This window comes from Amaranthus tricolor, chromosome 14 (assembly GCF_026212465.1).
Source record: "Amaranthus tricolor cultivar Red isolate AtriRed21 chromosome 14, ASM2621246v1, whole genome shotgun sequence".
NCBI classification, from domain to species: Eukaryota; Viridiplantae; Streptophyta; class Magnoliopsida; order Caryophyllales; family Amaranthaceae; genus Amaranthus; species Amaranthus tricolor.
In genome coordinates this window covers 18,671,521-18,685,575 of record NC_080060.1, presented here as the reverse complement: position 1 = coordinate 18,685,575, position 14,055 = coordinate 18,671,521, and the positions used below count along the sequence as shown (strand labels likewise).

Below are 14,055 nucleotides of genomic sequence, written 5' to 3'. Positions count from 1 at the left end.
CATTAGACCTATACTTTAGAAAACCCCCTACGAGTTATTTAAAGGAAGAAAACCAAACATAGCCTACCTTAGACAATTTGGTTGTAAGTGTTTTATCCATAATAATGGTAATAATAATCAAGGTAAGTTTGATGCTAGAAGTGATGAAGGTATATTTCTTGGATACTCATTAAATAGTAAGGCTTATATAGTTCTAAATAAGCGAACAAGTATGGTTGAGGAAATTATACATATGGTATTTGATGAATCTGACAATGGAATGTTAACTGAAGGATTCAAAGACTTAAACCTTAACAAACATTTTGATGATGTAAGTGATGATGAATTAGATGCCAATGATTTTAATGAAGATAAAAACAAGAACATGCAAGATCCTATGCAAATTCTTGTTGAGGTTGAAGAAAAACAGGTTGAGCGCATTGAAGACTCACAGCTTGATCTTGAGACCCAATCTCAAGACTTTGAAACAGCTCTTGAACGTACTGATTTAAGTTCTCCAATTAGAGATTTCTCGAAGAAAGTAGGGACGAGTTCTCTAAATGATTACACACCTTCCATTCTTAGAAGAAAGCTTAGATTGTCATCTCAACATCTGCTGGAAAACATCCTAAGTGATCCAAACAAAGGTACTCAAACTCGATCCTCTCATAAACATTTATGTGCATTTTCTGCTTTTGTTTCTCTTGTAGAACCAAAGTATATAAAAGAAACATTATAAGAACTGGAGTGGATCATTGCTATGCAAAGTCAATTAAATGAATTCGAAAGAAACAAAGTTTAGGATCTAGTTGAAAGACCACCACATCGTACTATTGTTGGAACTAGATGGGTCTTTCGTAACAAGCTCAATGAGGATGGAGATATCATAAGGAACAAAGCAAGACTAGTAGCTCAAGGCTATAATCAAGAAGAATGTATAGATTATAACAAAACTTTTTCTCCCGTCGCAAGCTTAGAGTCTATTAGAATTATGCTTGCTTTTGCTTCATATATGAATATAAAACTATATCAAATGGATGTTAAATGTGCTTTCTTAAATGGCTTACAAGAGGAAGTATATGTTAAACAACCACCTGGTTTTGAGAATCTGGACTTGCCTAGTCATGTGTTTATAACTAAACAAAGCATTATACGGCTTGAAACAAGCTCCAAGGACTTGGTATGACAGATTTAGCTCATATTTACTTGAAAATAACTTTCAACGAGGTAAAATTCATAAAACGCTTTTTACTAATGATCCTTTAAGCAAGGAATTTTTTGAGATCATGTGCAAGGAATTTGAAATGAGCATGTTGGGAGACTTAACAATTTTTCTTAGACTACAAATAGAGCAAAAGAAAGATGGCATATTTATCTGTCAAAGTAAATATGTTAGAGATCTATTAAAAAAGTACAATATGGATCAATGCAAAAGTGCTAATACGCCTATGAGTGCAAGACTAAGCCTAAATCAAGACATAATTAGTAAGAGTTTTGATCAAAAGACTTATAGAGGTATGATTGGTTCTTTATTGTATTTAATAGCTAGTCGTGCTGATATAATGTTTAGTGTTTGCTTATGTGCTCGTTTTCAAGCTAACCCAAAAGAATCTCACTTAACAGCAGTTAAGAGAATTCATAGAAATTTGCATTGGACTAAAGACTTCGGTCTATGGTACCCTAGTTGTGGAAATTTTGCTTTGATTGGTTTTTCGGATGCAGATTATACTAGTTATAAGATGGATAGAAAGAGCACTTCAGGATCATGTCAATTCTTGGGATCATCATTGATTTCATGGTATTCTAAAAAGTAAAATTCAGTTGCTTTATCTACGGTGGAAGCTGAATATATAGCAGCTGGTGCATGTTGTTCTCAAATCTTATGGATTGCACAATAGCTTCGAGATCTTAGAGTTGATCTCAAAGGTATTCCAAATAAGTGTGATAATACAAGTGCAATTTGTATTACTAAAAATCCAGTACAATATTCACGTACAAAACACATTGAGGTTCGTCATCATTTCATAAGTGATCATGTTGAAAAAGGTCATATTTATCTATCTTATATTCCTACGGAAAATCAGTTAGCTAATATATTTACAAAACCTTTAAGTCCTGATCGTTTTGCATATATATATATATGCAATGTAGGCATAATTAATTTTTTTTTCAAGTTAGCTAAGATAAGCAAGCACCTCGATGTACAACAATATACACAATTATGACCCTTTAATTTCTAATTCTTCATGTCTAGTGTTTTAAGCCTTCAAAATAACCTTCTTATGTTCTAATTAGCCTTCCATACTAGCAAGTGTGTCAATATGTGTCACCAATCCACCTAAGCTACTATGTGGCATGAAAATAAGGGAGAACTTCAAGCCTAAGCAAAGTCACCTCCTTGCTTCTTCCTTTGAGCTGGCGGCACATACCCATTTTGTTCCCTTAAATTAGTTCTCATCCTTCGTAATTAAGAAAGCTAAAGACTACCCTTATTCTGAAAACTTTCCTCTACATACTCAAGAAAGAAATCTCTTCAAACCTTGCACAAAAGATCACCAAAAAACACAAGCAAAAAGGCAGCAACAACACGCCTAGCAGGACGTGTGCTTAGCGAGTGGTTTCTTCAACCTTTTGGTGATTTTAACCCACGAATTAAGGTAACTAGCACCAATTCTAAGTTAGTATTTTTCATATACAGTATGTACAAATGATTTAATCCAAATCTCATGCCTTAAAAATGGGTGAAATTGAGCAAAGACCAAACCGGGTACATGCTGTGACCTTCTGAGTATGTCGAGACAATTTAGGATACTTAAGAAATTATTTTAGCTTCGTTTTTTTATATATTACTCCTAATGAATTTTTTGATATTACATGTTAAATTCGTGATATGGGTATTTTTGTAAGTATTTATAATTATTTTTATAGTAACGTCCTGTTTTTAGTGTTTTCTGTTAAGGTAACATGTTCTTGCCCTGAATTGATCAAGCTTAAAGGACTTGTTATACTACTCTTATTAATCTCAAATTTGGACACAAAACTCCTACTTATGTTAATATATCGAGTCCAAATTTCATAATCTGGGTAATTTTATAAGTGGTCTTTTTAATTCGATTTGTAGAAGTGTGCAATCTGAAAAGTCGATTTTACCTATTATTAATAAATTAGACTTAGAGACTAATATGCTAACCCAAATTTCGTATTTCTTAATGTTTTATAAAGATTAAATATAGGTCTAAAACATATCCAAAAATCAGATTCAAATAAGTTCATTTAGGATTCCTAATGAGCCTAAGAACATGACGTAGTTTCACTTCGTTGAGTAGCAAGTGTTCTGTTTTTAGAATATTAGTTGAAAAATAAGATTCTTAATGTTTTAGCATAATTGACTTAGTTAGGGGCAGAATTAGCTTAAACTGTTCAAATAAAACTTGTAGCTCTTTTAAAGTACTTGAATTTAGGCTAAAGAATCACTTAAATTGGAGTTGTATACGCTGAGTTATAGCCTTCGTAATACACTGGACAGAGCAATTCTATTTTTAGGTCAAGTTGTAATGTTTAGTGTTTTTTCCCCAGTTATGGACTTAGAATCGGTATATGCTTCCTTAATGAAGGGTAAATTTTATAAAACGTTAACCAATTTAGACTCAAAAATTTCTTAATTTGAAGCTCTAAACAGAAGGCTATGACCTTTGATAGTTTGGTAAAAAAATCTGAAGGAATCCACTACAGAAGGGATTAAACTAAGCCACCCTTTTTAATGCAAAATGGTTGTTAACCTTATTTTTGAGGATATTTATGCTTTATGTTTATTTTGATATTATATGTTATGGATATCTTATGATGCATGAGAATTATTTCACCTGGATGGCATGAAACATGAATTGGTTGCCCAATACTTCATGATGTCATTATTATATATGATACATGTATAGGGAGGAAAACCCTTAGACTGCGGTTGATGGGTAAGACAAATGCCACCACCATTCGGTATGGAATGGTGTTATTATAGGGCCCCACACACTCGGTATGGAGTGTGTTAGTGTACTCGGTATGGAGTACCATATCCTCAGGTGGTTGTTGTCGTCCGATTATTGCATTCGGTATGGAATGTTAATAGCGGGAGTTTATCCATTCTTAGACAAAGTTAGTGCGCTAACTGAGGGATTGTAATCCTGGCAAAGCTTGAGAAGTATTACTACGTGTAGTACTGGCGTCTGTTCCTCTGCTATAATTAATGCGTGATTTTACAGATTATTCAGTTATGCTTGCATATGATTACATTGATTTCTGTTATGCGGCACATGTTTACAGTAGAATATTTTATTATAAGGATTAAAATGAATTTATGTGCTGAATTATTGATGTAGTATTTCCTTTTTCCGCCCTCACTTCTGTCTCAACGTAATGCACTGTCCCATAGTGTGCTTCCGCATCAGGAATTACAAGTAATTATGGGACGAGGTGTTATAGTTGGTATCAGAGCAAATGGTCCTAAAACACATGCATAGGATGCATAATTGAAATAGAAATTGACTTTTCGAACCCCAGAGAGTGTTGAGGGGATTTGGGGTATACGTTGTGAATAATGTCACGTGTTGTTTATAATTGAATGCTTAGATGCATAAAATTTTAAATTAACGAATTTTGTGAATTTTGTGGTTAGAAAATGACGTCCACGAGATCTTCGAGGCTGGAAACCGAAGACGAGCACAGAAGGAGAGTGCTCGAGGATGCAGTACTAGCTCTGGCTAGTCGGGATAACTGCCAGAAGCAGGGGCAGACCGCATTTGATAAAGTCTTACAGATGCAACCTCCTTCATATAATGGTACTACTGATCCAGTGATATTAGAAGGATGGATCCGGACAATAGAAAAAGTATTCCGGGCGACCAGATGCCCGGAAGAAGAGAAACTTGATATCGGCGCTTATTATTTGGAGGGTGAAGCTAACAACTGGTGGACAATGCTGCACCCACAGTGCACTGCTGATTCAAACTTTAGATGGCCAAAATTCCTAGAGAAACTAAAGAAAAGATTCTATCCTGCCGCACTGAGGTGGCGTAAACAGGAGGAATTCATGAATCTGTCCCAGGGGAGCATGACCATTCAAGAGTATACTGATAAATTTACTGAGATATCTAGGTTCGCCACTCATGCCTGCCCAACCGAAGCTGAGAAGGTTCTACGGTACATCAACCGTATGGACCCAAGAGAGCAGATTCCGGTGATGAGTTCGAAGCCTGCAACGTTCCAAGAGGCGTATGACATAGCCTTGAGTATCCATACTACTATCCTATAGAACGAAGCCAGAATGAGGAATGCCAGACCACCACCACAACAGCAATTCCTGAGAAGGATCAACTTTGAGAAGGGTGGAAGTTCTAGAATTTCACCAAGGCTGGTGATTCATAAGAAACCCACATTCCGACAGGCACCCGCACTTCGCAACAGTGTTGACCCCAGAAAATGCAACCATTGTAGTAAGAACTCGCATCTAGGAGTCACCTATGAAGGAAAACCAATAGTTTGTTACAGATGCCAAGAGCCAGGGCATAAATCATATGAATGCCCGAAGAGAGCCGGAGTAATTGAATCTGGAGCTGCTAGTCTTGCCTTGCCTGCAACACAAGAAGAAGCAGATGCTAATCCTGATGTGGTTACGAGTAACATTCTTGTGCTCAGTAAAGCAGCTGTTGTGCTATTTGATTCTGGTGCTACCATGTCTTTTATCTCTAGTTCCTTTGTTAATAAAGTAGGTTTGCTACCTACTTCTTCTGTTAATATCATTATTACCTTACCTACGGGAGAGGAAGTTATGAGTGGTAGAGAATATAAAAATGTGCCCATAAAAATAGCTGAGTCTACTTTTTTTTGCCAATCTTAAATATTTCCCCATGACCGAGTTGATGTCATACTAGGGATGGATTGGATGTATAGATATCAAGTCATCATTCATTGTCATGACCAAAGAATAGTGATGAAAGATCATGAGGGTAAAGAAATTTCTTATTCAGGAGTGAGTGGTAAAAAGGGAGTAAGAATAGTGTCAGCCCTAAAAATGATGAAAATGCAGAGGAAAGGAGAGATGGTATTCCTGTGTAGTGTTAAGGATATGTTAGAGGAACGGAAATTAGAAGACATTCCAGTAGTGAAAGAGTACCCGATGTTTTCCCTGATGAATTGCCATGTATACCCCCAGAAAGGGATGTAGAATTCAGCATCGATGTAATACCAGGCACAACTCCCATTTCTAAAGTACCATACAGAATGGCACCTCCAGAATTGCAAGAATTGAAGACGCAATTACAGGAGTTAATTGACAAGGGATTCAGTAAACCAAGTGTGTCTCCATGGGGTGCTCCAGTACTCTTTGTAAAGAAAAAAAGACGGTAGTATGCCATTGACTACCGAGAATTGAATCGGGTAACTATCAAGAACAAATATCCATTGCCCCGAATAGAAGATCTATTTGATCAGTTGAAAGGCGCAGGAATCTTTTCGAAGATTGATCTGAGATCCAAGTATCATCAGATTCCAGTGAAGAAGGAAGATATTCCAAAGACGGATTTCAGAACCAGGTATGGACATTATGAATTTGAAGTAATGCCATTTGGTTTAACAAATGCACCTGCAGTTTTCAGGATCAGATGAATAGAACGTTCCATGAACTTCTTGATGTATGTGTAGTGGTGTTTATTGATGATATTCTAGTGTACTCGAAGAGCAAAGAAGAGTATGAAAAACACTTAAGGCTAGTCTTAGACATCTTGCGGAAGCAGAAATGGTTTGCAAAGCTATCCAAATGTGACTTCTAGCTGAAAGAAGTGACATTCCTCGGACATGTCATCAGTAAAGAAGGAGTTATGGTGGATCCAGCGAAGGTTCGAGCGATCGTTGAATGGGAGAGCCCTAAGAATATATCTGAAGTACGTAGTTTCTTGGGCCTCGTCGGTTACTATAGAAGGTTCGTGAAAGATTTCTCAAAGATCGCCCAACCTATGACGAAACTGTTGAGGAAAGAAGTTAGATTCCAGTGGTCTATAGAGTGTGAAGCAGCTTTTCAAAAATTGAAAGAGAGGTTGACCACTTCACATGTTCTTGCTTTACCTGTGGAAGGTGTGGAATATGAGATATACAGCGATGCGTCGTATAGTGGACTTGGATGTGTTCTGATGCAGCAAGGGAAAGTCATTGCATACGCATCCAGGCAACTGAAAACCCATGAAAGAAACTATCCCACACATGATCTAGAGCTGGCCGCCCTTGAATTCGCACTCAAAATATGGCGCCACTACCTTTACGGGGTTTCGTGCAAACTATATACCGATCATAAAAGCCTCAAATATATTTTCACTCAAAAAGAATTGAAAATGAGGCAGAGAAGATGGCTAGAGCTGATCAAGGTTTACGATTTTACTTTGGAGTACAAGGAAGGAAAGGCTAACAGGGTGGCTGATGCCCTGAGCAGGAAAAATAAATATTTCCTGAATTTTATCATGGTGCTACCTGGAAAGTTATATGAAGAATTCCAAAAGCTCAAAATTGAGGTGGTACAGCAAGGGTATGTTCATTATTATTTATCTAATGTAAGTGCAGAACCTGAGTTGTACCAGGAACTCAGAGAAAAACAAAAAGTAGATGCAAAGATAGAGAAGATTCGAGCCGCAATAGCAGAAGGTAAAGCTAGAGATTTCAACGTAGCAGATGACGGAAGTGTGAGATTTAGAATAAGGTGGTGTGTACCGAGTGATGAAACGATAAAGAAGAAGATCTTAGAAGAAGCTCATAACACACCCTAATCTGTACACCCGGGAGGTGATAAATTGTTCAAAGATCTAAAGATGCATTTTTGGTGGCCCGGGATGAAAAAGGAGATTGCAGAATTTGTGGCAAAGTGTCTCACCTGTCAGAAGATCAAAATTTAACGTCAAAGACCTGGTGGACTGTTGCAACCCTTGCCGATACCCACTTGGAAGTTCGACTCCATATCGATGGACTTTGTTACAGGGCTTGCGGTGACAACAAGAGGCTTGAACACAGTTTGGGTGATAGTCGATCGGTTGACCAAAGTAGCAAGGTTCATTCCAGTGAAAAATACATGGTCTATGGAGAAGCTAGCTAAAGCATACACAAAAAAATCATTCGACTTCACGGAGTTCCAAAATATATTGTGTCCGATCGTGATCTAAGAATTCTGTCACACTTTTGGACTGCTTTGTAGGAAGCTCTTGGTACGAAATTGAAATTTAGCACGACTTTCCATGCAACGACAGATGGTCAGACAGAAAGGACCATTCAGATATTAGAGGACATGCTCAGAGCTTGTGCATTGGAGTTCCAGCAGAGTTGGGTAAAATCACTGCATCTGATAGAATTCTCATACAACAACAGCTATCAAGCCAGTATCAAAATGGCTCCATATGAAGCCTTGTATGGTAGGAAATGTCGCAGTCCTACATATTGGAATGATATTAGCGATACACTGGTCTTGGGGCCAGAATTAATTCAAGACATAGTCGATAAGGTGCAGATAATACAGGCCAGAATGAAGGCTGCACAGGACAGACAGAAATCGTATGCCGATCTTCGCAGGAAACCTCTAGCATTTGAAGTTGGTGATAAAGTCCTGCTGAAAGTGTCACCGATGAAAGGGGTAATGAGGTTCGGTAAGAAAGGGAAACTAAGCCCTAAATATATCGGGCCATACGAGATACTGGAGCGAATAGGTGCAGTTGCTTACAGATTGGCACTACCGCCAGAGCTATCTAAAGTGCATGACGTGTTTCACGTATCTAAGCTGCGAAGGTATATCAGTGATCCATTACATGTCATTCCTACAGAGTCAGTAGAAGTAGAACCAAACCTGACTTTTGAAGAAAGACCGGTCCAGATACTCAATCGACAGGAAAAGATTCTCCAGAGAAAGGTGGTTCCAATTGTGAAAATACTATGGAGAAGTCAAAAATATTAAGAAGCCACCTGGGAGACAGAAGAGTCGATGAGACAAAAATACCCAGAGCTATTCGACAGGTATGAAACTCTACCTAATCTAATAATACATGTATGTATGTTTACGTACATATGGATCATGTGGTCAAAATAAATTTCGAGGACGAAATTTCTTTAAGGAGGGGTGATTGTAACACCCAAGAAACTAGTACCACATAAGTAAGGTTAATAACCTTGGAATTAAGGCATTATAATTAGAATAAGAAGCTTAGAAACGATTAAGTTTATAAGGAAATTTTTCCTCCAGTAAATTTAATTCGATTCCTAAAACGAGCTTGCTTAACCCCACTCATGTTCCAAATTATGCAATGTAAGCATAATTACTCTTTTTTTTCAAGTTAGCTAAGATAAGCAAGCACCTCGATGTACAACAATATACACAACTATGACCCTTTAATTTCTAATTCTTCATGTCTAGTGTTTCAAGCCTTCAAAATAACCTTCTTATGTTCTAATTAGCCTTCCATACTAGCAAGTGTGTCCATATGTGACACCAATCCACCTAAGCTACTATGTGGCATGTAAATAAGGGAGAACTTCAAGCCTAAGCAAAGTCACCTCCTTGCTTCTTCCTTTGAGTTGGCGGCACATACCCATTTTGTTCCCTTAAATTAGTTCTCATCCTTCTTAATTAAGAAAGCTAAACACTACCCACTATTCTGAAAACTTTCCTCTACATACTCAAGCAAGAAATCTCTTCAAACCGTGCACAAAATATCACCAAAAAAACACGCAAAAAGGCAGAAGCAACACGCCTAGCAGGACGTGTGCTAGGCTAGTGGTTTCTTCAACCTTTTGGTGATTTTAACCCACGAATTAAGGTAACTAGCACCCATTCTAAGTTAGTATTTTTCATATACAGTATTTAAAAATGATTTAATCCAAGTCTCATGCCTTTAAAATGGGTGAAATTGAGCAAAGACCAAACCCGGGTACATGCTGTGACCTTCTGAGTATGTCGAGACTATTTAGGATACTTAAGAAATTATTTTAGCTTCGTTTTTTTTATATATTACTCCTAATGAAAGTTTTGATATTACATGTTAAATTCGTGATATGGGTATTTTTTAAGTATTTATAATTATTTTTATAGTAACGTCCTGTTTTTAGTGTTTTCTGTTAAGGTAACATGTTCTTGCCCTGAATTGATCAAGCTTAAAGGACTTGTTATCCTACTCTAATTTATCTCAAATTTGGACAAAAAACTCCTACTTATTTTAATATAATTGAGTCCAAATTTCATAATCTGGGTAATTTTATAAGTGGTCTTTTTAATTCGATTTGTAGAAGTGTGCAATCTGAAAAGTCGGTTTTATCTATTGTTAATAAATTAGACTTAGAGAATAATATGCTAACCCAAATTTCGTATTTCTTAATGTTTTGTAAAAATTAAATATAGGTCTAAAACATATCCAAAAATCAGATTCAAATAAGTTCATTTAGGATTCCTAATGAGCCTAAGAACATGACGTAGTTTCACTTTGTTGAGTAGCAAGTGTTCTGTTTTTAGAATATTAGTTGAAAACTAAGATTCTTAATGTTTTAGCATAATTGACTTAGTTAGGGGCAGAATTAGCTTAAACTGTTCAAATAAAACTTGTAGGTCTTTTAAAGTACTTGAATTTAGGCTCAAGAGTCACTTAAATTGGAGTTGTATACGCTAAGTTATAGCCTTCGTAATACACTGAACAGAGCAATTTTGTTTTTAGGTCAAGTTGTAATGTTTAGTGTTTTTTCCCTAGTTATGGACTTAGAATCGATAAATGCTTCCTTAATGAAGGGTAAAGTTTATAAAAAGTTAACCAATTTAGACTCAAAAATTTCTTAATTTGAAGCTCTAAACAGAAAGTCATAACCTTTGAAAGTTTGGTAAAAAAAATCTAAAGGAATCCACTATAGAAGGGATTAAACTAAGCCATCTTTTTTAATGCAAAATGGTTGTTAAACTTATTTTTGAGGATATTTATGCTTTATGTTTATTTTGATATTATATATTATTGATATCTTATGATGCATGAGAATTTTTTAACCTGGATGGCATGAAACATGAATCGGTTGCCCAATACTTCATGATGTCATTATTATATGTGATACATGTATAGGGAGGAAAACCCTTAGACTGCGGTTGATGGGTAAGACAAATGCCACCACCATTCGGTATGGAATGGTGTTATTATAGGGCCCCACACACTTGGTATGGAGTGTGTTAGTGTACTCGGTATGGAGTACCATATCCTAAGGTGGTTGTTGTCGTCCGATTATTGCATTCGGTATGGAATGTTAATAGCGGGAGTTTGGCTATTCTTAGACACAGTTAGTGCGCTAACTAAGGGATTGTAATCCCGGCAAAGCTTGAGAAGTATTACTGCGTGTAGTACTGGCGTCTGTTCCTCTGCTATAATTAATGCGTGATTTTACAGCTTATTTTGTTATGCTTGCATATGATTACATTGATTTCTGTTATGTGGCGCATGTTTACAGTAGAATATTTTATTATAAGGATTAAAATGAATTTATGTGCTGAATTATTGATGTAGTATTCTATGAACACAGATGTACTTCTACGTTATATGTTAGATATTATCTTAGAAGGACTGCTAGTTACTCTCCACTGACTGTGGACCGTTGTTAATATTTTTCAGGTAAAGATTATGAATGATATACTTATATATTTTTCAATCGGGCGTTGGGGCAACATTTTGTGAGCTTAGAGCCTTGCCTCTGAAGTTTTAATTTAGTGTCGGATGTGTTTTGAACTAGTAGAAAAAGTTTTTAAATAGTCCTCATTTTGCTTACCTATCTAAGGTTGTTCTGCCTCACGTTTCTTTTTTTTTTGGAGTAAAAACTTTTAGTACATAATTTCCTAGGTCCACTGTTTAGCCATATGTTTATAATGTTGATTAGTTTATATTATTTCCTTTTTCTGCCCTTACTTCTGTGTCAACGTAATGCATTGTCCCGTAGTGTGCTTCTGCATCAGTAATTACAGGTAATTATGGGACGGGGTGTTACAGATTCCTTCAAGAGAGGAAGTTAAGAAAGCGGTGTAGGCTTGTGGTATTGATAAGGCTCCAGGTATCGATGGTTACAACTTCAAGTTCATTAGTATAACTTGGGTTACTTTGAACCTAAAGATTAAGAGCCCGCGCTTTATGGAAGATTATAGGCCAATTAGTATAGTGGGTGTTTTATACAAAATTATATCTAAACTTCTCTCCTTTAGACTTAGGGAGGTGATTACTCCCGTTATCGATGAATCCCAGAGTGCTTTTGTTATGGACAGGCAGATCCTAGATGGAATTTTGGTTGCTAATGAATCTTTAAAACGGTTGAAGAAGAAAAAAATCCCTGGTGCACTGTTAAAGCTTGATTTCCCAAAGGCTTACGATTTAGTGAGTTGGTCTTTCTTGAAACTTGTAATGATGAAGATGGGGTTTGGTTGGAAATGGTTTAACTGGATCATAAATTTTGTATGCTCTGCATTTATGTCTATACTACTTAATGGTTCACCCTTGAAGCCATTCTAAATGGAAAAGGGTCTGAGACAAGGTGATCCACTTTCGTCATATCTATTTATTTTAGTCAGTGAAGCTCTTGTCTGCCTTCTGAAATGAGCTGAGGAATTGAATCTAATTGAGGCGGTTCAGATCGGTAAGGATAAGGTTAGATTAAAGCATCTTCAATTTGCTGAGGACACATTAATTTTTGTTCCCAGACGATCTGATGTTGTCACAAATTACTTCAGAATCATAGATGTATTTGTTGTGATGTCGGGTTTGAAGTTGAATTATAGTAAATCGAGCATCATAACTTGGAATTCTGATGACCATGAATGGGCTTGTGAGCTTGCAAGAATGAGCAGTTTCCTTCACGCAAAATGTCTGATCACTTACCTTGGAATCCCTATTGGTGATAATATGAAAAGGTGTGCTGCGTGGAAACCTATGTTGATAAAAATCTAGAATAAACTTTCCTCTTGGAAAGCAAAAACCCTTTCAAGAGCTGGAGGACTTACTCTGATTAAAAGTGTTCTCAATAGCCTCCCTATATACTATATGAGTATGTTTAAAATGTCGAAGTACATTGCTATGAAAATTGTAAAACTGCAAAGAAGGTTCTTTTTGGGTGATTAAGTAAGGGAAAAAATGTCTACACCTTTTGTAAAGTGGTCTTTGATTAAACTTACGAAGGATTTGGGTGTTCTGGGGGTAGGTAATATTATGCAGAAGAATCTGACCTTGTTATTTAAGTGGAGGTGGAGATTCTCGGTTGCTAACTGCTCTTATGGAAACGAATCTTACTATATGTCCACCGAATCAAGGGTTTAAAGGCTTTGTCAAATGCTTTTAGTAATGTTAAAGATGGCTTATTGTCATAGTTGATGTGTAATGACGTGGATACTTCTAGAATCAGATCAATAGTTGAAGGTGGTATGCAATTGAGCTTTGGAAATGGTAATTCCATCAAGTATTGGCATGATTTTTGGTGTGATGTTGGCCCTCTAAAAACTGCTTTCCTTAGACTTTTTGCAATCTCATTACAGAAGGAACTCTTTATAAGTCAAATGGGATACTGGTATGATGGAATTTGGTTATAGATCTCAATTGGTGTAGACGTTTTTATGATTGGGAAAATGAAGAACTACAAGATTTGAAAAATCTTATCGAACAGAAGATGCCTCAAATGGAAGTTGTCGATGGAGTGAAATGGAACTGGTCTGGGGAGTGCTATTTTCCAATCAAAAATATCTTCGAAAAATCTTTTGCATCTTCAATATCTATCCTTTCCAGATCTGTCATCAATTCTATCTGGAAAAACTCAGTACCTCCCACGGCTCAATTAATCCTCTGGATGGCAAACTTAGAGAAGTTAAAAACTGGTAATTTTCTTGCTGGAAAGGGAATTATTGATGCGCAACAACCGATTTGACCATTTTGTAAAGTATAGGTGGAAACAAATTCCCATATTCTTTTGTCAAGCCAGTTTTCTAGGTGTGTTTGGATGAAAATATTAATGTGGTGGGGAATTGTGGGTGTTCTTCAGATCCGGTGTGGTGATTTCGTT

The 14,055-nt window shown here is 36.6% G+C and overlaps 1 protein-coding gene across 1 annotated transcript; it reads left to right on the top strand.

Moving 5' to 3' along the window:
• The first annotated feature begins 4,648 nt into the window (after positions 1-4,648).
• Positions 4,649-5,281, top strand: LOC130799382 (uncharacterized). The gene has a single exon (XM_057662479.1). It carries the CDS (start codon positions 4,649-4,651, stop codon positions 5,279-5,281), a length of 633 nt encoding a protein of 210 aa, XP_057518462.1.
• Positions 5,282-14,055: the final 8,774 nt, after the last annotated feature.

Excerpts from the sequence above, each read along its gene's own strand:
- LOC130799382 (XM_057662479.1), top strand. The coding sequence starts at position 4,649 with ATGACGTCCACGAGATCTTCGAGGCTGGAAACCGAAGACGAGCACAGA.